The following is a 22359-nucleotide window of genomic DNA, read 5'->3' as shown; positions in this document are numbered from 1 at the left end:
GCTATTAAGTTCACTTGGAGAATAGCCACTGCCATTAGCAATGGTTACATGGAATAGACTTAGTCTTTGGGTACTTGCCAGATTCTTATGGCTTGGATTGGCCACTATTGGAAACAGGATGCTGGGCTTGATGGATCCTTGGAATCTTTCAAAGAACAGAAATGTTATGTTTTAATTTTCATTTGACCCAGTATGGCATTTTCTTATGTTCTTAAGGTTTGGACAAGTTCCTGGAGGAAAAGTCCATTAACCATTATTCAGGTAGAGTTGCAGAAATCCACTGCTTTTTCTTGGGATAAGCAGCTTGGAATCTATCTATCCCTTGGGAATCCTGCCAGTTTCTTGTGACACAGTGGCCACAGGGGAAACAGGATACTGGGCTTGATGGACCCTTGGTCTGACCTAGTATGGCAAGTCTTATGTTTTTATTAGCACGGCAGCTGATTTTCCTATTGCATCGGGTACCCAGGGGCTGTGGATGTGCATGTGTTTACCATCCACTTTTATTGCATCGGCTCCCCAGTGTCTTTAATGAACACTGAGCTGAAGTATTTAATATTTTTGCTATTTCTTCATCTTTCTCCAGCCATTGTTCTTTATCTCCTTTCAGATGGTAACTTTTAAACCAGCACCTGGGCGCACATGTATGCACGTTTGTCGGCCCGTGCCCAAGGACGTAGCTATTTTATAACACACATGTATATGTGCGTGCGCTATAAAATAGCAAGTATGCGCAATTTTAAGTGGGCACACGCCTGTGCCACTTCTACTGCATAAGTGCCGAGATTAAGAGATAAGTGCGCCAACGCCATTCGCAGTTTTCCCAGTTTGCTCAGTTAAGGGTTAGGACTTCCAAATCCCCTTAGTTTAATAGCCATCCTTCTCCCCTGTTAGACTCTACACTTAAAACCCTGATGAGATTTTTTTGATTTACCTGTCCTGCATGGCAGAAGTTATGTGGCAGGATACCCCAGCGTGCCCTTGTGCGCATAAGTATTTACACGCTAATTTCAAGATAAAATCCAGAATGCCCAGACACTCCGCCCCTTTTTTGAACTTTTCATTTTTGCGCATGATGGGAGATATGCGCGTATTTGGCCAATTTTTAAAATTTGCTCGGTGTACGCCGGCCCAACAAATTTGAGTATTCTCTGATGTACGCGTCAGGCTTTTAAAATTCACCTTTCAATCTTTCAATACCACCTCTGTCCTGTCTCCTTTCTCTGATATATCTGAAAAATCAAATGTTGCTTACCTGTAACAGGTATTCTCACAGGACAGCAGGATGTTAGTCCTCACATATGGGTGACATCACAGGATGGTGCTCAATCACGGAAAACTTCTGTCAAAGTTTCCAGAACTTTGACTGGCCCCTACTGGGCATGGCACTAACCCTGCAGCCAGCAGGGGTCCCCCTTCAGTCTTATTTATAAGCTACAGGCAGTGCTGAAAAATAAAATAATAAAATGTTACAAACTCTACACCGCGGGGCAGCGGGCGGGTTTCGTGAGGACTAACATCCTGCTGTCCTGTGAGAACACCTGTTCAGGTAAGCAACATTTGCTTTCTCATAGGACAAGCAGGATGGTAGTCCTCACATATGGGTGAGTACCGAGCTGAGGATGTCAGAGCATGCACCAAATGTACCCAAAGGCGTGCAACAGGCACAACAACTGGGGTGGAATTTGGTAGAGGGCATCCTGAACCCCACCGGGCAGGCAGAAGGGTGTTGGTACGTCACGTTGTAAATAGGTTACGAAGGACAGCCTGGCCAAAGATGGAATCTTGTCTTCCAGCTTTGTCTAAGCAATAGTGGGCTGCAAAGATGTGGAGAGAACTCCAGGTGGCAGCCCTGCAAATGTCGGGAAGCGGCACCGATCGTAGGTGTGTTACTGAAGTGGCCATGGCCCTCACAGAGTGTGCTTTAATACTGTCTTGAAATGGAATGCCTGCTTGCTGATAGCAAAAGGATATGCAGTCCGCCAACCAGGACGAGAGAGTCTGCTTACCCACAGGCTTCCCTAACTTGTTAGGGTGGAAAGAGACAAACAATTGAATGCTTTCCCTGTGGGCAGCTGTACTGTCTAGGTAGAATGCTAGAGCCTGTTTACAGTCGAGGGTATGCAGAGCCTGTTCTCCTGGATTGGAATGGGGCCTGGGAAAGAAGGTAGATAATATAATGGATTGATTAATGTGAAACTCCGATACTACCGTAGGTAAGAACTTAGGGTGAGTACGGAGTACTACCCGGTCGTGCAGAAGTTTAGTGTAAGGCGGATAGGTAACTAGGGCCTGTAATTCACTAACTCTGCGAGCTGAAGTGATTGCCAGAAGGAAAATCACTTTCCATGTGAGATAGCAAAGATCACAGGAGTGAAGAGGCTCAAATGGTGATTTCATGAGCTAACCCAAAACCAGGTTGAGGTCCCAAGAAGGGGCCGGAGGACGCAGTGGAGGCTTGAGGTGAAGCAAGCCTTTCAGAAAACGTGTTACAAGGGGTTGTACTGGTATAGGAACATCCCCGATACCTTTATGGAAGGTGGCTACCGCACTAACATGCATTCTGATGGAAGAAGTCTTTAGACCTGACTCTGATAAATACCAGAGATAGTCCAAAAACTTCGTGATTGGACATGAAAAGGGGTCAAGGGACTGAGAAGAGCACCATGACGTGAATCTTTTCCATTTGTAAGAGTAAGCTTTTCTCGTGGAAGGCTTCCATGAAGCAATCAAGACACGGGAAACTGGTTCAGAAAGGTTAAGTGGCTGAAGGATTAACCTTTTAACATCCATGCCGTCAGGGACAAGGCGTGAAGGTTGGGATGGTGGAGGCACCTGTCGTTTTGAGTAATCAGAAGCAGGTCCTTTCCTAAGGGAAATGTGCCTGCGAATGGAGAGATCCTGCAGTATAGGAAACCACACTTGTCGTGGCCAGTGAGGTGCTATCAGGATCATGGTTCCCTTGCCCTGACGTAACTTCACGAGAGTCTTCGAGAGAAGAGGAAGTGGAGGGAATGCGTAGAGTAGACCGGTTGCCCACGAGAGGGAGAATGCATCTCTGGGCTTAGAGTGTTTGCTGCGAATGAGAGAGCAGAATTTCTCTACTTTGCGGTTTTGAGGAGACACAAAGAGGTCTATCTGAGGATATCCCCATTGTTGGAAGATGGAGTTCGCTACTGAGGGGTTGAGAGACCACTCGTGCGGTTGAAAGATGCGACTCAGCTTGTCTGCCAACACATTGTCCACTCCCAGCAAGTAGGTGGCCCTGAGGTACATCGAATGGGAAGGAGCTTCCGCCCAAATCTGTGCAGCTTCCTGACACAGAAGGAAGGAGCCTGTGCCTCCCTGTTTGTTGATGTACCACATGGCCACCTGGTTGTCCATCTGGATCAGGATAACTTGATTGGAGAGCTAATCCTGAAATGCCCTGAGAACATATCGGATTGCTCGAAGCTCCAGGAAATTTATTTGGTGTTTGGCTTCCTCTGGAGACCAAGAGCCTTGTGTCTGCAGATCGGCCACATGGGCTCCCCATCCGAGGTTGGAAGCATCAGTGGTGAGAATTAATTGAGGGTTTGGAGCCTGAAAGGGCAAGCTGTGGAGGAGATTGATCTAATTTTTCCACCAGGCAAGAGACTGAAGGAGTGATTCGGTTACGTGGACAATAGTCGACAGGGGCTGAATGCTTTGAGTCCATTGAGACCTTAGAGTCCACTGCATGACTCTGATGGCCAAACGAGCCATTGGTGTGACGTGAACTGAGGAAGCCATGTGTCCCAGGAGGATGAGAAAGTGGCATGCATTCGCAGAGTGCTGAGACTGCAGCTGGCGTGCAAGAGACACAAGAGTAAGAACTCGCTGTCGAGGCAGAAAAGCCTTTGCCTGCAAGGTGTCCAAGTCTGCCCCAATGAACGACAAGGTTTGAGATGGGACTAAGTAGGATTTGTCGTAATTGACGAGAAATCCTAATGAAATTAGAGTGTGTAAGGTTAGATTGAGGGACGACAGAGCAGCTTGCTGAGTGGGAGCCCTGATTAACCAGTCGTCCAGATAGGGATAGACGTGAACAACTTGGTCCTGAGGAAGGCTGCAACTACTATGAGGCATTTTGTGAAGACTCGTGGTGCAGACGCTAAGCCGAATGGAAGCACTCGGTATTGATAGTGCTTGGGGCCTACTAGAAACCTCAGGTACTTGCGATGAGATGGAGTTATCGCAATATGAGTGTATGCGTCCTGGAGGTCCAGAAAGCAGAGCCAGTCTCCTCTTTGTAGAAGAGGAAGAAGCGAGCCTAAGGTTACCATCTTGAACTTCTCTCGCTGGAGGTACTTGTTGAGGGCCTGTAGGTCCAGAATAGGACGAACGCCTCCCAATTTTTTGGGGATTAGAAAGTACCGGGAATAGAACCCTAGGCTGTGCTGAGAGTAGGGTATGGGGTTCTATTGCCTTGGACTGGAGAAGGAGGGAGACCTCTTGATCCAGAAGAATGGAGTGAGCGGATGTTCTCCACATCGGTAGAGGTGGGGAGTCCGATGGCATGGTTGAGGAGCTGCTTGTGGTTTTTGTTTACGTGTTTGATGAGACTGTGCTTTTTGAAAAGATCTCGTGGCATGGTGAGTAGGACTTCGGGCAGAAGAATGACTTTTTAGAGTCATTTCTGAAGGGCTGTTTAGAAGAATAATCAGAAGGCATCAGAGAGCTGACTTAGGGTCTCATGATGGTCCTTAAGTTTCGCTACCGTCCGTTGAATCTGTTCTACAAACAGATTATCTCCTACACAAGGCAGGTCGGATAACCTGCTTTGTACCTCAGGGCGAAGGTCAGAAGACTTGAGCCAGGCCCACCTTCTCGCTGAAATAGCAGCTGCAGATACCCTAGTAGCAGTATCAAAGATATCATAAGATGACCTGATCTCATGTTTGCCTGCCTCAAAACCTTTGTTTACTAAGGTTTGGAGCTGTTCTTGAAATTGTTGAAGCAGGGAATCCTTCAAGTCTTGTATCTGATTAAAAATGACCCTGTTATATTGGGTCATATAGAGCTGATAAGCGGCAATTCGGGAGATGAGCATTGATCCTTGGAAGACTCGGCGACCAATGGCATCTAGAAACTTCTGTTCCTTGCCAGGGGGAAAAGAAGTGTGAGGCTTTGATCTCTTTGCTCTCTTCTGTGCAGATTCCACCACCACAGATTGGTGATCCAATTGTGGTTTCTGAAAGCCCGGAGCTGACTGCACCAAATAGGTAGTGTTAGCTTTCCTATGGACTAGAGCAATGGAGCCAGGATGTTCCCAGTTCTTCTTTAGGAGATCCAGAAGAACCTGGTGGATAGGGATGGAGGTTATTACCTTGGGAGCATCCAAGAATTGGAGCAACTCCATCATCTGATGCCTATCATCCTGTTCAGTCTGTAATTGGAAGGGAACCAATTCAGACATTTCCTTCACAAAATTTATAAAGGAAAGGTCCCCTGGAGGAGAACGCTTTCTACTTTCAATGGGTGAAGGTAGTGAAGGCAAATCATGGGTGTCTGGTGAGGAATCATCAGTACAGGTATCATAAGGATCAGCACCTGCCCCTCTAGGATGTAGAGGGGGAGGGATTGTGGGATCCCTGAAGGTCCTGATCTAGGCTCCGAAGGAATAATCGGAGGCATCGATGAAGGCATCGATGGATGGCTCGGAGGCGCCAATGGACGTATCGGCACTGATGGTTGGATCGGTGGTGATGGACATATCTACATTGATGGCTGAGGCAGAACTTCCGAAGGAGGGATGCGAAACGGTGTTTCTCCTCCCGATGACAGAGTGAGCGAGCATCGGTGACCCAGGGTCCATCGGTGGAAAAGCAGCTATGAGCGCTTCCATCCTGGAGATCAGCGGTGCCAACGCTGCTGGAATCAGGTCAGTGATCGGTTCCGCAGTCGATACCGGTGTCTGTGCCGGAGGAACCTGGAGTCGTTGCATTGCCTTGTCGATGGCCTCCTGAATCATCCGGTCCAGTTCTTCTCGGAGACCTGGAGCAAGCAGCCCCGGCTCTGGAACAGAAGAAGGAGGCAGAGGCATAGCCGGAGGGACCACTGTTAAAGGTGGAGTCGCAGCTCCCGATGCCCTATCAGGGGAGGGTTGCCTCGGTGACCTGGTCGCCGAAAAGATCGGTGCCTTTTCTGGACAGGGTTTCTTCGGCGGCTTGGACGATGGCGAGGTCGATGATTTCGCTCCCTCGATGGTCCAAGACTTTCTATGCCGGTGTCGGTTTATCTCTTTGATCCCCCTCGGTCCTGAGGGGGAGTAGAGGGTGTCTAAGGCCAAGATGTCGTCTATGCCGGACGGTCATCGGCCGGTGGACGATGCTGGCACGAAGTTGACGGTGCAGGTTCTGATGACGTCGATGCAATGGACAGAGTCAGGGTTTGAGCACGGAAGAGAAGTTCCATCTGCTCCATTCTGGCCTTGCGACCTTTAGGTGTCATAAGGGCACATTTGGTGCAGGTCAAGACGACGTGCTCTCGTCCAAGACACATTACACAGACTTTATGGGGGTCTGTGATGGACATGGTGCGATTACAGTCCGGGCACTGACGGAACCCCGACGCCATGGAAAAAATTGAGCCGCGGTACGGTCGACGGCCAGTAGGCCGCGAGGGCCAAACTCGACGGTAATCGGAAAACGGGTAAAAACTTACCGGAGTACTGCAGCTTCAAAATGTTCGAGGAGGGACCCCTGTGAGGCAAATTAACTTTTAGTAATTCCATGAGGAAAATTCCTTTCAGGAATCTCTGCAGAGCTCCTTAACCGCGAGGCTACTGTTGCGTGGAAAAAAGAAGACTGAAGGGGGACCCCTGCTGGCTGCAGGGTTAGTGCCATGCTGGGCATGCCCAATAGGGGCCAGTCAAAGTTCTGGAAACTTTGACAGAAGTTTTCCATGATTGGGCTCTATCCTGTGATATCACCCATATGTGAGGACTACCATCCTGCTTGTCCTGTGAGAAATATTTTATCTTGCTTTACCTCATTGGCAATCCTCTTTTCAAGTTGAGATTTTGCTATCCTCATTTCTTTCAGCTTCTCCTGATATTATTCCTTGTGTTGTTCTTGAGTTTCTTTGTACTTGTTGAATGCTGATCTTTTTGCCTTTATTTTTTTCAACCACCTATTTGGAGGACCATATTGGATTTTTTTTTTCCTTTTATTTATTTTTCTTACATAAAGATTTGTTACTGTTATTATAGCTTTCAATCTAGTTCACTGTTTCACTTCTCCCAGCCTTTTAGCTTCTGTGCAAGGCACATTCTCATTTTACCAATGTCTGTATTCAAAGGGATTTAGCCAGTTAGCTCACAAGTTATCTGGCTAAAAGGCAATTTTTTGAATATCGAATCACTTATCTGGCTTCCAGCATTGCTCTGGCAGTAGCATTGGAAATGTAAGCTATCAGCATTTCTGTCCAGCCTAGCCACTGGATGGTAACCCTGATAACTCTATCCTGATGCTGCAAACAAGTACCCCCGTTATTCCATGTGAACCACATAACTGGATAGATATCCGGTAAAGTGGAAGGTTATCTGGCCACATGAGGCTGAATAGCTTAAAATTTAAGTGGCCATATTCAAAAGCTGGCCAATTAGGTTTAAAGTTATCCGGTTAAAGTTAGCTGGATAACTTGTCTCAGATATTCAATGGGATAAACCTTTCACTGAATATCCCTGATTAAAGTTATCCAGTTAACTTTAGCTGGATAACTTGTCCGCTCACTGGCTTACTGAACAAGTCCCTCTCTGTATTTTATAGCTTTCGGAGCAGCACAATTTGGAACACCATGAGATAGCTCTTAAGCAGTATAGATAGCAGACATGAAGGTCCAGGCGAGACAAGCACCTTTTGAGGCCTGGCTTCCTGTCAGCCATCACAAAAAGGGACTGAGCTAAATTATACTCAATATTAAGAATTTTTAAATTTTAGAAAAAGAGAAAAAATATATTTTTAAACTTACAGGAAAATGCGAGAAAACTGAACTGAAAATGAAGTATTCAAAGTAAATGGACTAGAAAATTAAACAAATGAAATACCAAATGAGTGGCTAGACAGCAAATTAAATATCTGATGAGTGGCTAGAGAGCCAAAAACATTTTGCTCTGGCAGAAGAAAAAAGACTGAGGAGACACGTGTGGCAGTAACTGCATAGGACCACCTGCACATATTCAGAAAGATCTTGTCTTTTTGAGCTCTGAGAAAGCTTTATCCGAATCGGTGCAAACAAATGACATTATCCACTTATGTGGCTGATTATACCCTACTGATCCACATGCGGCAATCCAGTGGAAGGAGGGTTTCATGGTGAAAGTTGGTTAGCATCCGCACCAATAAAAGAAAGCAGGTAAAAGTTGACTATTTCCCATAATTTTGTGGCACACAGCAAGTTCTGAGACAGGGCGCAGGTTTTGCAGGAGCAGCTTTAGCTGCAGAATTACAGGAAATTAGGGGGCCTATCTATACCTGGAGGAAAGCAGGAAGAAGATGGATACAATTAAGACATTTAAATATCTCAAGGGTATAAATAAGAGGAACGCATGATACTGGTAGAGAAGAAGTTCTGCAACAAAAGGTTATAAGAAAGAGTTGGAGGGTGATAGATTCAGTAGTAACGTATTGATATTATTCTTATTTTTATTACAGAAAAGATGGTTGCACAGAACAGCTTCCCTGTGGAGAAAGCTGGGGCAAAAACTATCAGAATTCAAAAGTTCATGGAACTAGCATAGAGCATATTTTATAATCATTTAAGGTAGGACATGAGAGTAAAGCTGGAGTATTGTATTGCAGTAGGGGAGAATGTGAAAATTAAAGGGAACTAGAGATACTGTATTTATCTACTGTCAATTTTTCTGTTTAGTACTTTGATAATTCACTCGTTGACATACGTGTATGAAGTTACACTGAAAATTCATGTATCCCCAGTATACACAATGACTTTCGTGTAAGAAGTTACACCTGTCTGGTGTGTGTAGATTTATGGGCATACTTTCAAAAATCAGAAGTATGTCTGTAAATCCTTTCCCTATCCCAATTTCACCCCCTGCCTCCGTAATGTCTCTAGCAAGTTCACACAAATGTACTGTGTAATCATTATGCATGTATTTTTATATGCAATGGCCCCTAGCTGATTTTCAAAAGGTGATCAATGCAAACCCCTTAAAATCAAGCCCTAAAAGTCTGACATGCAATCCATTTGAATTCAACATGTACATAAATGCATTTGGAACTTAAATGGAATGCATCATACATTTATTTCAGGGAATGTTAACTGAGGACTGTCCTATACCTTTCCTTGATTCTCAAGTGCTCAAACTTCTGACATCTATAACAAAATGTAGAATGCTGGATCAAAAAGACTGGTGATTGTAGCAAAATACTTGATACTTGCAGAGTATTCTGCTGTTTAACATTAATATGGCAAATAATGTCAGTTCTATGCATTCATGCACCATCTGTGGCTTGAGAAAATACAAACATAAGAACTAGGCAATTATCAAGCAAATATTACAGGCAGATACACTTCACCCTCTCTACTGATTCTTATGACAAAGCATGCTGCTTTAGTTCTCAGTTTCATCCAGAGCCATTATAAATCCCACTCACTCTAATGGATACCGCTTGTTTCCAACCTCAGCCTTATGGAGAGGATCTACAAGTAGCTATGAAAATGCAATTTAAGAAAATACAAGTCATGTATCTCACAAACTCATAGGTATGATTATAAAGCTCTGCATTATTGCATTTTGGGAAGATTACTTTATAACATCCTGTTTAATTTTATACCTTGAAAAGGCATATGTTACACTTATTTTCTAAGAGGTGAATTTTAAAAGCCTGGAGTGCGCTACCCAAATGTACGCTGTGGGCATTGCCAAGGGATGTGCACGTAAATACTTGCTTACCTGGGTGCACGCCCAGATCCCCTGCCATGTAAGTTTACTTCTACTAGGGATGAGGTGTAAGTTAAAAAATAAAAAGAGAGAGCCATTTCTCAGGGTTTTAAAGGGTTTGGGGTAACTGGGGTGAATGAAGACTATCAAAGCAGAAGGGTTTGGAGGACTTAGTTGTTAACTGGATGAACTGGTGAAACTGGCAATGGCATGGATGCACACCTCTTTTAAAATTCCCTGACTTATGCAGTAGAAGCAGAACTTACGCACATAGACGCGTCCCCGCTTAAAATTGGGTCCGGATATGCACGTGGTCAGGTTTTTATAACATGTACGCATATCTGCAAGCAAGTTATAAAATGACCGCATATCTGGGTGCATGCGGACACACAGGCACCAAAAAGTGCCCATGTATCGGTTTGAAAGTTACTGTCCCTGTAAACCTTTTCGCATTATTTAGCTTTCAAAATTATCTTAAACTGCACGAAGTTACACCTGCTTTTTACATCTCATAACTTCTGCAGGTTAATTTACATATATTCTTTTTAAAATCAAAAGTATGTGCATAAATCCCAACTCCTCACTCCTCCCCCTAAAATGCCTATCTTTTGTGTGCATACAATTATGTGCAAAAACAGGTTTTCCACATACTTTTATGTGCACAAATCCCATGAAAGTTTATAAGGAGCCATTTACGTATATAAACTCATGTTTATGTGCAGACATGGCTGTGAAAATTAACCCTATATTGCTTACCTACAAAACTGAGCCTTATACAGAGAGCCCATCAGTATATGTAACTGTACAGAGAATAAATACCCCACTTATTTGTTATATATTTATTATATTTCATTAGTTTTAAGGGTTACCCATTGCATTTTTTGTCTTTTTTCCATGTTCAATAGTCTTAATCCAACTTCTCAACAAATTTACAAAAATACATTTTTGCAATAATTCTTGGTACGATAGAAATAGGGTATTTCCTAGTCAGGGCCAGATGTAGGCATAGGCATGTGCCTAGGGCATTAAATTCTGAAAGTATTGGGATTCCCTCTGCTGCAGTTTGATTTCCAGGGGAAACCCATCACCTTCGATCTTTTGCCTATGGGCACCGTAATCTTAACTCCAAGTAACCTATACATAGGAGAGAAGAGGAGTGGTTTTACACTATCCCTTTTGTTTCTGGGAATGGAATATTTCTACATATTTGAAGGATCACCTTGTTTGCATCCAGAAGTAGAATATTTCCATACAGTCTCTTTATGGTCTGACTCACTGCTGCAGAGAATAGAATACTTCTGTACTCTTTTCTCTATAGATCCTTGCTCCTGACAGTGGGATATTTCTGTACAGTCAATTTACACCAACACCCACTGCTCCTGAGAGCAGAATATTTCTGTGCATAGACTCCCCCCCTCTACTCTTGTTCTCTGTTAATCAATGTCTTCTTCAGACTGCAGTTGCTTTTGTAAGGTGCTGAAAATTTCCTAGTTAAAAACGTCTTTCAAACATGCGATTGATTAAAATCAACCTCTGAATATCTGATGTCATCAGATAACATTATTAGACCACAGGAGTCTCCACGACAGGAGGACGGGAAAATATTTCAGTTTAGGACATCACAGCACTTTTTCCTCTCTTTCACAATGTTACAAGACATAATATGTTTTAAATGAGATATGAAATTATGTGGGAAAGTCACTGCCATTGGCAGATGCTTTTTAACCTTACCATGAAATACAAAAAGTGCACCCTCCTATACTAAATATAAAACAGAAAGGAAACTGCTGTGCAAACTATAAAAACAGTCCACTTGTTCTTTTCCAGAAGAGTATCCACATTCTCATACTGTCTATTGTAGGGAATCACTGTGATCGAGCACTAGCCCAGTCAAGCTGCTTGCAGATAGGTCTTCCTCATCTTCATCTGTACTTTCCAGTGATTCGTCATCACTTTGCCCTGACATCATCACCTGTTGAACGGCCAAGGTGGCACCATCAGAGGTCAGAGATTGCAGGCTGTCTATGTTCATGCTGACAGGGGTTGCAATTGTTACCATGGCTCCTAAAAACACACACAAAAAAGAAACCGATTTAAGTAAAAATATATTATAATTCTAGACTAAAACTCTAAATGTTTATTTTTGACCTGTATTTTCAGGGTTAAGAGCTCCATTATAAGATTGAAGTGCAGCCTAACTCTGCACACTAAGGGCCGAATTTTAAAAGTGTTGCTCACACTAAAATGACTATGTATGTGCATGAGCAACACAGATTTTTTTTTTTAATCAACAATTTTTATTTTATCCCTAATAACAGTACAAGATAAAAGGCTGACAACTCTTAGAAATATCTCAATATACAAAATACTGTGAGATCTCCAATTCTAACTCCAAAAGAGACCCCCAACCCCCCCCACCTCCCCTCCCTTATCTGTACAGTAACATAAATAGAAAAGTACAATAATAGAAGTGTCATTTCAGGGGAAACAAGAAAACCTTTACAATTCCCATTATAGTCGCATTACAAAACATACTATAAAGCATCTCCAAAAAGCAGAATACGATATGGCACAGCCAGAAATAAATAGCAGTTCAATGAAACATCATCGCAAATTATCCAAAAATGAACAGAGAACTTATACGGGGATCAAGTAAAATGAGATATAATATCACAGAAATAATATGCATCCTATGGACTTAATGAAAATAAGTTTCCATGACAAGTATATCACTTCAAACCCCACTGCATTCTATGATGTTTAAGAGCTGTCAACTTATACATTCTGCACACCTTTCATCTTTGGAGCATTTATTTACTTCCAACAGAATGCAATTTGACAAGGAGCTGCAAGATATATTTGCTGCATTAATATTTGAGAGAACTGACCACAGTTTTCATCAGGGACATTTAATAATGCACATCTCCGATTTAATATAACTGGCTCTTTTATATCAGTAATCAGTATGGCCACATTGTTGTAAAACGTTTTAATGATCCTACCAAATATGGAAAGAAATTCCTATCTGCATACAACCCTGCCAACATTTATCATCTAGTCTAGGATAAACTCTATGCAATTTTTCCGGAGTCAAGTACCACTGAATAAGGAGTTTATAACTATTCTCAATTAAATTAGCAGCAATAGATGGATTTCTGATCCTTGCAAAGGAAAGGCTCCAATCCTCTTCAGAAAGAGTTTGGCCTAGGTCTCTTTCCCAAGCTCTTATATGAACTGGTGGGTCACCCAAGTCAGCATTTAGATCAATATATAGTTTAGATATCACCCTCCACCATTTTATCGGCTTGTATGCATATACTTTTTATCATTGTTCTCCCCAAAGATAAATGGACCCCAATATCCCTCTTTAAAAAAAAAAAAGTTGTATTTGCAAATAAGAAAGGAATTCCTCCTTGGGCAGGGAATGCCCTACCGGAGGCAGTGGTGAAGTCTAAAACTGTGAACGACTTCAAAGGGGCGTGGGATAAACACTGTGGATCCATTAAGTCTAGAGGGCGTGAATAAAGAGGAGGCATTCAAACACTGCACGGAGCGGCAGTAGCCACAGAGGCATTCAAACACTGCACGGAGCGGCAGTAGCCACAGAGGCATTCACGGAGCGGGATGCCAGTGGCCAGTAGTTGGTGTTCCACCTTCACGGAGCGGAAGGATGGAGGGCTGCTATCTCCAAAAAAAAAAAAAAAAGACAAAAAAATAAAAACAGGGGTGGGTAAGAGTATGGGGTAAGGGTGTGGCCTGCTTGTTACAGAGGTTGCTACCCCTAATTGAGCTGGACGATCACTTGGATGCAGATACGGCGCTGCTCTCTAAATTGGTGGTGGGGTGGAGGGGAATTAGGGCTGGAGGGTACTGGAAGCCAATAGTAACAGGTGGGAGAGAAAAAAAGGGGAGAAAAAATGGATAAAGTGCGTAGCTTGCTGGGCAGACTGGATGGGCCGTTTGGTCTTCTTCTGCTGTCATTTCTATGTTTCTATGTTAATTGCAACACCTCAAAGGATACCATCCCCTCTGGAACCCAAATGTGCTCCAAACCACACGTTGTCCAAACTTTGAAAGCCTCCAGAGGCAAACATGGGAAAAAAGATTTATTATGAAATAAAGCAGTCGAGTAGAAATAATCTTTTTTACCCATGAACCTATTATACCATAACCTCCATATATTTAATATATTTTGAGTGCTTGGGGCCATATCTGCTCACCAATACCAAGTATAGTATGGCTGCCATAATAAAGCCGAAAGGGGCATAATTCCCACCCAAGCCTGTTTCATAGACACTCAGTACTTAACATTTTTATTTATTTATTTGTGATTTTTCTTGGCCGACCATCATCAGAGATATCATGCCGGTTTACATGTAACAGGGGGAGAACAAAGAAGGAAGGGAGCAGTTACAAAAAACAGGGTAAGAAAGAACTGGGATGTGCAGAAGAGGATGCACGTAGGAAGGAGAGCAAAGATTGAAGGTGATATAGCAAACTTATATTCATAATGTGTCTCCCAATCTCTAAGATGGGAAGAAGTAGTGCAAAATCCAATAGCGTGTAGACAGGATAAATAAACTGTAAATTTCACAAATTCCGGGATCTGCGAGGCATTACAGGATGTAGAGACAATGCTTTACATATAGGCGGATATATCTAGTTTGAGAGGGTGGAGCTAAGGGGGAGAGGCCAGGGGATGATCTCTATGGAAAGAAGGAGTGTCGAGAGATGGAGAGGGGTTGAAAGGGTGAAGAATAGAAGAGTTAAGGGTAGGCTTGCTTAAAGAGCCATGTTTTGAGTTTTGATTTGAATTTAAGAGCACATTGGTCTAGTCTGAGTTCAGGTGGCATGGCGTTCCAGGCATAGGGGCCGGCGATTGAGAAAGCCCGGTCTTTTGTAGATTTGAGGTGGATATGTTTGGGGGGGGGGGGGGGGGGATCATGGGCATCGTGTGGATGCCCATGATGACTACGAATTCATACTAGCCTACTTTGCTGGATGACATTGGTCTTCTTTGTCCTTCCTTTGTTCTCATCTGTAGACAGGGGACTTGGTCCATGGACTGGGGGTGATGGGTGGGGGGGGAGGTTGGGTTGGGGGAGAAAAAGTGATAGTTGAACTATTTGTGCTTACTGTTGGGGGGGAGTGGTTCAGAGTCACACCACTCTCCCTCTGATTTGTTTGTGGAATTTCTTATAAAATAATAAAACTGTTTAAAATAAACAAGTCCTTTAACTTCTTCCCAATAAATACACCTAAATACTTAGGGGCGGATTTTAAAAGGGTTACGCTCGTAACCGCAAAAAAACCTGCTCCTGCGTGCGCAGAGCCTATTTTGCATAGGCCCGGCGATGCATGCAAGCCCCAAGCCCCGGGACGCGCGTATGTCCTGGGGCTTGAAAAAAGGGGCAGGTCAGGGGCGGAGCCTCCAGGCACAGTGGCCATTTGCTGCTGTGCCTGGAATCGCGGGCCAGCCATCGGCCGGCGAGCGCAACCTACGCCTGCCCAAAGGCAGGCGCAACTTATAAGATAAAGGTAAGGGGGGGTTTAGGTAGGGCTGGGGGGGGGGGGTGTGGTGGAAGGAAAGTTCCCTCCGAGGCCGCTCCGATTTCGGAGCGGCCTCGGAGGGAACGGAGGAAGGCTGCACGGCTTGGCACATGCAAGTTGCACAATTGTGCACCCCCTTGCGCACGCCAACCCTGGATTTTATAACATATGTGCAGCTGCGCAAACATGTTATAAAATCGGGTGTACATTTATGTGTGCCGGGTTGCGCGCACAAATATATGCCTGCGCGTACCTCTTAAAATCCACACTTTAATTTTTTGGGTGATTTTGTTTCAGTTTGTTTCAAATTACCAGGGTTTGAAACATTCAATATTTCTGATTTGTCCCAATTAATTTTGAACCCAGAGACCCTGCTAAATCAACCATTTCCCTTTCTACCCTAACCAAAGACCTGATGGGGGTCTGTTAGAGTGAATAGAATGCCATCCGCAAATGATAATTTGTATACATCCTTTGAAAACCCATTATTTGTAGATTTGTTCTTATCCTAATAGCAAATGGTTCAAGGAAGATGGCAAATAAGAGGGGAAATAGAGGGCATCCCAGACTACTTCCCCTTTCTACCTGGAAATTATTAGAATAACCCCCATTTACTTTGATACAAGCAAGAGGTTTATGGTACGGTTTTTGTAACCAAGTCAAAAAACATTTCTCAAAACGCCTTTTCTCCATGGTACAAAAAAAAAAAGGCCAATTTACCATTTTGAATTGGCAGTGAGAAATAAAGAAATAATATTTTCTTTCTGCACCCACCTCATCATGTCAACTATTTTTTTCACATTGACTGAGGCCATTCTAACTGAAAACCCATTTATACATCCTGACTAATCTGACCAATGATTTTGTTAAGCCAATTTGCTAAAATTTTGGACAATATTTTTAAAGCCAAATTTATCAGCGAAATCGGGTGGTACGAATCACAGACAGCTGGAACACGGCCAGGTTTGGCCAAGATGGTCCAGCTCTATTAAGAGTAAAAACCCTTCATTCCTAAGAAAATTAAACATTTGCGTATGACCTACTAAATGTTATGAGAATTTTTTAAGAACATAAGAAATTGCCATACTGAGTCAGACCAAGGGTCTATCAAGCCCAGCAGCCTGTGTCCAACAGTGGCCAATCCAGGCTACAAGTACCTGGCAAGTACCCAAACACCAAGAAGATCCCATGCTACTGATACCAGTAATAGCGGTGGCTATTCTCTAAGATGACTTGATTAATAGCAGATAATGGACTTCCCCTCCAAGAACTTATCTAAACCTTTTTTAAACACAGCTACACTAACTGCACTAACCACATCCTCTGGCAACAAATTCCAGAGCTTAATTGTGCATTGAGTGAAAAAGAATTTTCTCTGATTCGTTTTAAATGTGCTATTTGCTAACTTCAAGGAATGCCCCCTAGTCCTTCTATTATCCGAAAGAGTAAATAACCGCTTCACATTTACCCATTCTAGACCTCTCATGATTTTAAAGACCTCTATCATAACCCCCTCATCTGTCTCTTCTCCAAGCTGAACAGCCCTACACCCCCCCCCCCTTTAGCCTTTCCTCATAGGGGAGCTGTTCCATCCCCTTTATCATTTTGGCTGCCCTTCTCTGTACCTTTTCCATCGCAACTATATCTTTTTGAGATGATGTGTCTCAAGGTGCAGTCTCACCATGGAGCGATAGAGGCATTATGATATTTTCCATTTTATTCACCAGTCCCTTCCTATTAATTCCTAACATTCTATTTGCTTTTTTGACTGCTGCAGCACACTGAGCCGACGATTTCGAAGTATTATCCACTATGACGTCTAGATCTCTTTCCTGGGTCAAAGCTCCTGGTATGGAACCTAACATTACATAACTACAGCATGGAATTTTTTCCCCTATATGCATCATCTTGCACTTGTCCACATTAAATTTCATCTGCCATTTGGATGCCCAGTCTCGCAAGGTCTTCCTGCAATTTATCACAATCTGCTTATGATTTAATTACTCTGAATAATTTTATGTCATCTGCAAATTTGATTACCTCACTCATCATATTCCTTTCCAGATCATTTACAAATATATTGAAAAGCACCGGTCCAAGTATAGATCTCTGAGACCTTTCCACTGAGAAAATTGACCATTTAATTCTACTCTGTTTCCTGTCTTTCAACCAGTTTGTAATCCACGAAACAATACCGCCTCCTATCCTATGACTTTTTTGTTTCCTTAGAAGCCTCTCATGAAGGACTTTGTCAAACGCCTTCTGAAAATCCAAATACACTACATCTACCGGTTCACTTTTATCCACATGTTTATTAAACCCTTCAAAAAAATGAAGCAGATTTGTGAGGCAAGACTTGCCTTGGGGTAAATCTACGCTGTGTTCCATTAAACCATGTCTTTCTATATGCTCTGTGATTTTGATCTTTAGAATAATTTCCACTATTTTTCCCGGTACTAAAGTAGGGCTCACTGATCTATATTTTCCTGGATCACCCCTGGAGCCCTTTTTAAATACTGGGGTTACATTGGCCACCCTCCAGTCTTCAGATACAATGGATGATTTTAATGATAGGTTACACATTTTAACTAATAGATAGAAATTTCATTTTTTAGTTCCTTCAGTACCCTAGGATGCATTCCATCCGGTCCAGGTGATTTGCTACTCCTTTAGTTTGTCAATCTGGTCTACTACATCTTCCAAGTTCACACTAATTTGGTTCAGTTCGTCTGACTCATCACCCTTGAAAACCATCTCCGGAACTGGTATCTCCCCAACATCCTCATTAGTAAACACGGAAACAAAGAATTCATTTACAGCTTACAATTATAATCACAAAACTTAGCTAGTTAAAGGGGCTATGGTTTTACCTGGGTAGATTTACTTGGCTACAAATCTTTGGGGTCGATTTTTAAAACCCACGAGCGTGCATCCAGCTGCCAGCGCATGCACATGGACATACCGATTTTATAACAAGCATGTTGCCGCTCGCATGTTATAAAGCAAAGCTGCCTACCTGTAACATGTGTTCTCCAAAGACAGCAGGATGTTAGTCCTCATGGAACCCACCTGCCGCCTCACAGAGTTGAAATTTTTGTTTATCTCAGGGGATTTTCGGTTGCTCCTTTTTTGCTAATTCTATGTAATAAAACTGAAGAGGGACATTGTGGACGCATGGTTAGTGGCATGCTGGGCATGGTCAGTAGGCTGGTCAAAGTTTCGGGCTCCATCCGATGTCATCACCCCAGTTGTGAGGACTAACATCCTGCTTGTCTTTGGAGAACACATGTTACAGGTAAGCAGCTCTGCTTTCTCCAAGGACAAGCAGGATCGTACTCCTCACAACTGGGTGATTAAGTAGCTTAAGGCCTCTCCAACCATGAGCAGCAAAAGTGCACAACTGCAGCTGCAGTGACTAGTGGCAGTCACCCAAGAGGGGAACCATGGTGGAAGAGTTGGGTTCATGGCTGAAAGATATTCTGCAGAATGGATTGTCCAAAACAGGAGCCCTGTCGCCCGTCCTTATCTAGGCAGTAATGAGAGGCAAATGTATGGAGTGAACTCCAGGTTGCTGCTCTGCAGACCTCATGAATAGGAACCACCTGTAGGTGTGCTACTGAAACCAACATGGCCCACATGGAGTGAGCCTGAACAGGGCCAGGAAGCTGAAGCCCTGCCTGCGTGTAGTAGAAGGCGATGCAGTCACCCAACCAGTGGGATAGCATCTGTTTAGAAACAGTGACACCCAACCTATTTCTGTCAAAAGAAATTAATAGCTGAGTGGAGGTGCGATGGGATGCCATCCATTCCAGGTAGAAGGCGAGCGCCCTCTTACAGTCCAAGGTATGGAGGGCCCGTTCACCTAGATGAGAATGAGGCCTCGGGGAAAAAAGATATGATGGACTGATTGAGGTGGAACTCAGATACCACTTTGGGTAGGAACTTAGGATGTGTATGGAGCACACCCTGTTGTGACAGAACTTCGTGAAGGTGGGTATGACGCCAGCGCCAGCAGCTCACGCACCCTGCGAGCCAATGTGTCCACAACTAGGAAAAGCACTTTCCAGGAAAGGCACTTTAGATCACATGAGCATAATGGCTCAAACGGAGGTTTCATGAGCTGTGAGAGAACCATGTTGAGATCCCAAGAAGCTGCCCGGGGGGGGGGGACGAGTAGGGGATTTGAGCTGAAGGGAAACCCTTCATGAAATGTCTCACCAGAGGATGCCAAGAAATAGCAGAACCATCTACATCCCGATGGAATGCTCCTATGGCAGTTAGATTTACCCTCACGGAGACGATCTGTAGGCCAGACTCCGAGAAGAATAGCAAGTAGTTCAGAAGAACTAAGGGGGAGCAGGTGAAAGGGTCTAAGCCGTGAGCATCACAACAGGAGGAGAACCGTTTCCACTTCAGGTTGTAGGACATTTCTGGTGGAAGGTTTCCCTGGACTCCAGGAGAACATGGGATACCTCTGCTGGTAGGCTGAGGGCCTCAACTGTCAGCTGGTCAACATCCATGCTGTGAGGGCTAGGGACTGGAGGTTGGGATGGTGGACCCTGCCCTGGTCCTTTGTGATCAGGTCTGGAGCTGTCCCCAGTCAGATTGGAGGACGCACCGCAAGTTCCCAAAGGGTCGGGTACCAGACCTGACGGGTCCACGAGGGAGCAATTAGGATCATGGAGCCCTGATCCTGCTGCAACTTCTGAAGTATCTTGGCGATGAGGGGAATGGGCGGGTAAGCATATGACAAGCCCGTCCCCCAGTGAATCGAGAATGCATCAGCCAGTGATCCCTTGCCCCTCCTGCCTAGGGAGAAAAACCGGCACACTTGCTGGTTCTCCAGGGAAGCGAACAAGTCCATGTCTGGGACCCACAGTGGCTGAAAAGGTGATTTGCCACCTCCTACTTGAGGGACCACTCATGTGGCGTGAAAGACCAACTCAGGGCATTGAGCAGGGTTTTGTCCACCCCTGGTAGGAACACCGCCTGGAGGGTTATACTATTGGTGATGGCCCATGTCCAAACCAGGACCCCCTCCTAGCAGAGGGGGAATGACTCTGTTCCTCCCTGTTTATTCAGGTACCTCATGGCTACCTGATTGTGTGCACCAAGATTACCTTGTTCGCTAGGAGTTCCTGGAATGCCCGTAGGACATACCAAACCGCCCTCAGCTCCAGAAGGTTGATTTGGAGCCACCTTTCCTGAGGGGACTAGAACTCTTGCGTGTGATGCCCTAGGATGTGTGCTCCCCACCCCATCTGAGAAGCGTCGGTGGTGGGCATGACCTGGGGGGGAGCCGCTTGAAACGGGAACTCCCGTAACAGATTCTCAGGGACGGTCTACCAGAGAAGAGAATGACTCAGCTTGTTGGTGACCACAATCGTGGCTTGTAGGTCCTGGGACGCCTGACACCACTGGGAACACAGTATCCAGTATCGACTGTACATGGTGCATGTGCAGTTGAGCAAATGGGGGTGACCTGCACCGTCTCCGCCATATGGCCAAGCAGCTGGAGCAAGTGCTGAGCAGAGACCTGGATGAGGCCAGAAATGAGACGTGCAAGAGCTGCCAAGTTTTCTGCCCTGTCCTGAGATAGGTAGGTAGACAGTGTCCAAGTGTGCCCCAATGTCCAGTTGTCTGGCTGGCTGAAGATGGGACTTGGGCTAGTTGATCAAGGTTTCCAAAGTGTTGATCGTTAGGCACATGGCAGTTTGAGCCCCCTGGATCAAGCTGCCTTTGAGCCAGTCATTGAGGTAGGTGAAATCATGAACCCCCCTGCCTGCGAAGATGGGCACCTACAACTGCCAGATATTTGGTAAAACCTGGGGGGGGGGGGGGGGGAGCAGAGGCCAGATCGAAGGGCAGGACACAGAACTGGTAATGCTGCTGGCCCACACAAAAACAGAGGTACTGCCAATCCCCATACAAAATTGGGATACGGGCATAACAGGACATAGTGATCTGACATGATCGAACTCCAATGGTCCGCAAAGAGTTGAAGACGGCCCCCAACTGGGGGCCCAGGGTTCCATGGCTGGATCTGGCTCCCTCGCTGCCAAACAAAAACCAGTGATGGCGTTTTGTGGTGGGACCGTGGGCGCCCAAGGGCACCAAGACTGCCTCTGCCTGGGTTTCCCCACTGGCCATTGAGACCTAGACCTCACGGCAGGAGGTATAATACCTGCGAGGCCGGAAAAAAGGGCACTTCGGATATGACTGAGCAGGCTTCCTAGCAGGCTGGGTGTCGGAAGTGCTAGCCGACAGTTGTTGAATGTTCTCTTGATAGTCTTTCAGCTGAGCCACAGCCTCCTTGATCCAGTTGCCAAACAGGTTCCCCCAGTACAGGGCAGGTCTGCTAGATGGTCCTGGACCTCTGGGCACAAGTCAGATGCCTGCAGCCAAGCTGTGCTCTGGGCCCCGTGCCTGCTGCAGCCGACCTCATGGCTGTTCAAACATATCGTATGCTGCACGGACTTCGTGTTTGTCACATTCGAGGCCCTGCTGAACCACGCTCTGAAACACTCCTGATACTGCTGAGGAATGTGCTCAGCGAACTCCTGAGCTTGCTTCCATAAGTTTTGAGAATACTGCCCCATGTATAGCTGATGGCATGCTCTGCGGGCAATGAGCATGGCACTCTGGAATATCCGTTGACCTAAAGCATCCAGTGCTTTGTGTTCACGCCCTGGCAGCTCCGACGTATGGGTGCATACCGTTTTAGCTATCTTAAGGGCTGATTCTACCACCACCAACTGGTGTGGTAATTGTTGGCAGTCAAACCCGGTGGCTGCTTGTACCAGGTACACTGCGTCCGTCTTTTTGTTGACTGGTGGCATCGAGATCGGATGCACCCATAAGTGGGTTACCAGGTCTTTGAAAAC

At 44.9% G+C, this 22359-nt stretch overlaps 2 protein-coding genes across 8 annotated transcripts in view; one reads left to right on the top strand and one right to left on the bottom strand.

Moving 5' to 3' along the window:
* Positions 1–22359, top strand: part of CBS (cystathionine-beta-synthase) — a 215849-nt gene that overhangs the window by 183673 nt on the left and 9817 nt on the right. The window contains exon 16 of one of the 3 annotated variants that reach the window (XR_003852749.1): positions 8676–8784. The exons of 1 other annotated variant lie outside the window; for it this stretch is intronic. Coding sequence is in view for 1 of the 2 variants with exons in the window: in XM_029577799.1 (XP_029433659.1) it covers positions 8676–8677 (2 nt within the window). In the remaining variant the exon portion in view is untranslated. Of the gene's footprint in view, positions 1–8675; positions 10662–22359 lie in introns of those variants that run through there. One more of the 3 variants, XM_029577799.1, reaches the window with a different exon arrangement.
* Positions 10750–22359, bottom strand: part of PKNOX1 (PBX/knotted 1 homeobox 1) — a 278453-nt gene continuing 266843 nt past the window's right edge. For 4 of the 5 annotated variants that reach the window (XM_029577802.1, XM_029577803.1, XM_029577806.1 and 1 more), the window contains one exon: positions 10750–11989. In XM_029577802.1, the coding sequence (XP_029433662.1) occupies positions 11778–11989 (212 nt within the window). In that variant the 3' untranslated portion in view covers positions 10750–11777. The remainder of the gene's footprint in view (positions 11990–22359) is intronic. The other variant, XR_003852751.1, reaches the window with a different exon arrangement.

The sequence above is a fragment of the Rhinatrema bivittatum genome, chromosome 15, assembly GCF_901001135.1.
Source record: "Rhinatrema bivittatum chromosome 15, aRhiBiv1.1, whole genome shotgun sequence".
NCBI lineage: Eukaryota > Metazoa > Chordata > Amphibia > Gymnophiona > Rhinatrematidae > Rhinatrema > Rhinatrema bivittatum.
Note: the sequence above shows the minus strand (reverse complement) of the source record. Positions and strands in the feature narration are given on the sequence as shown.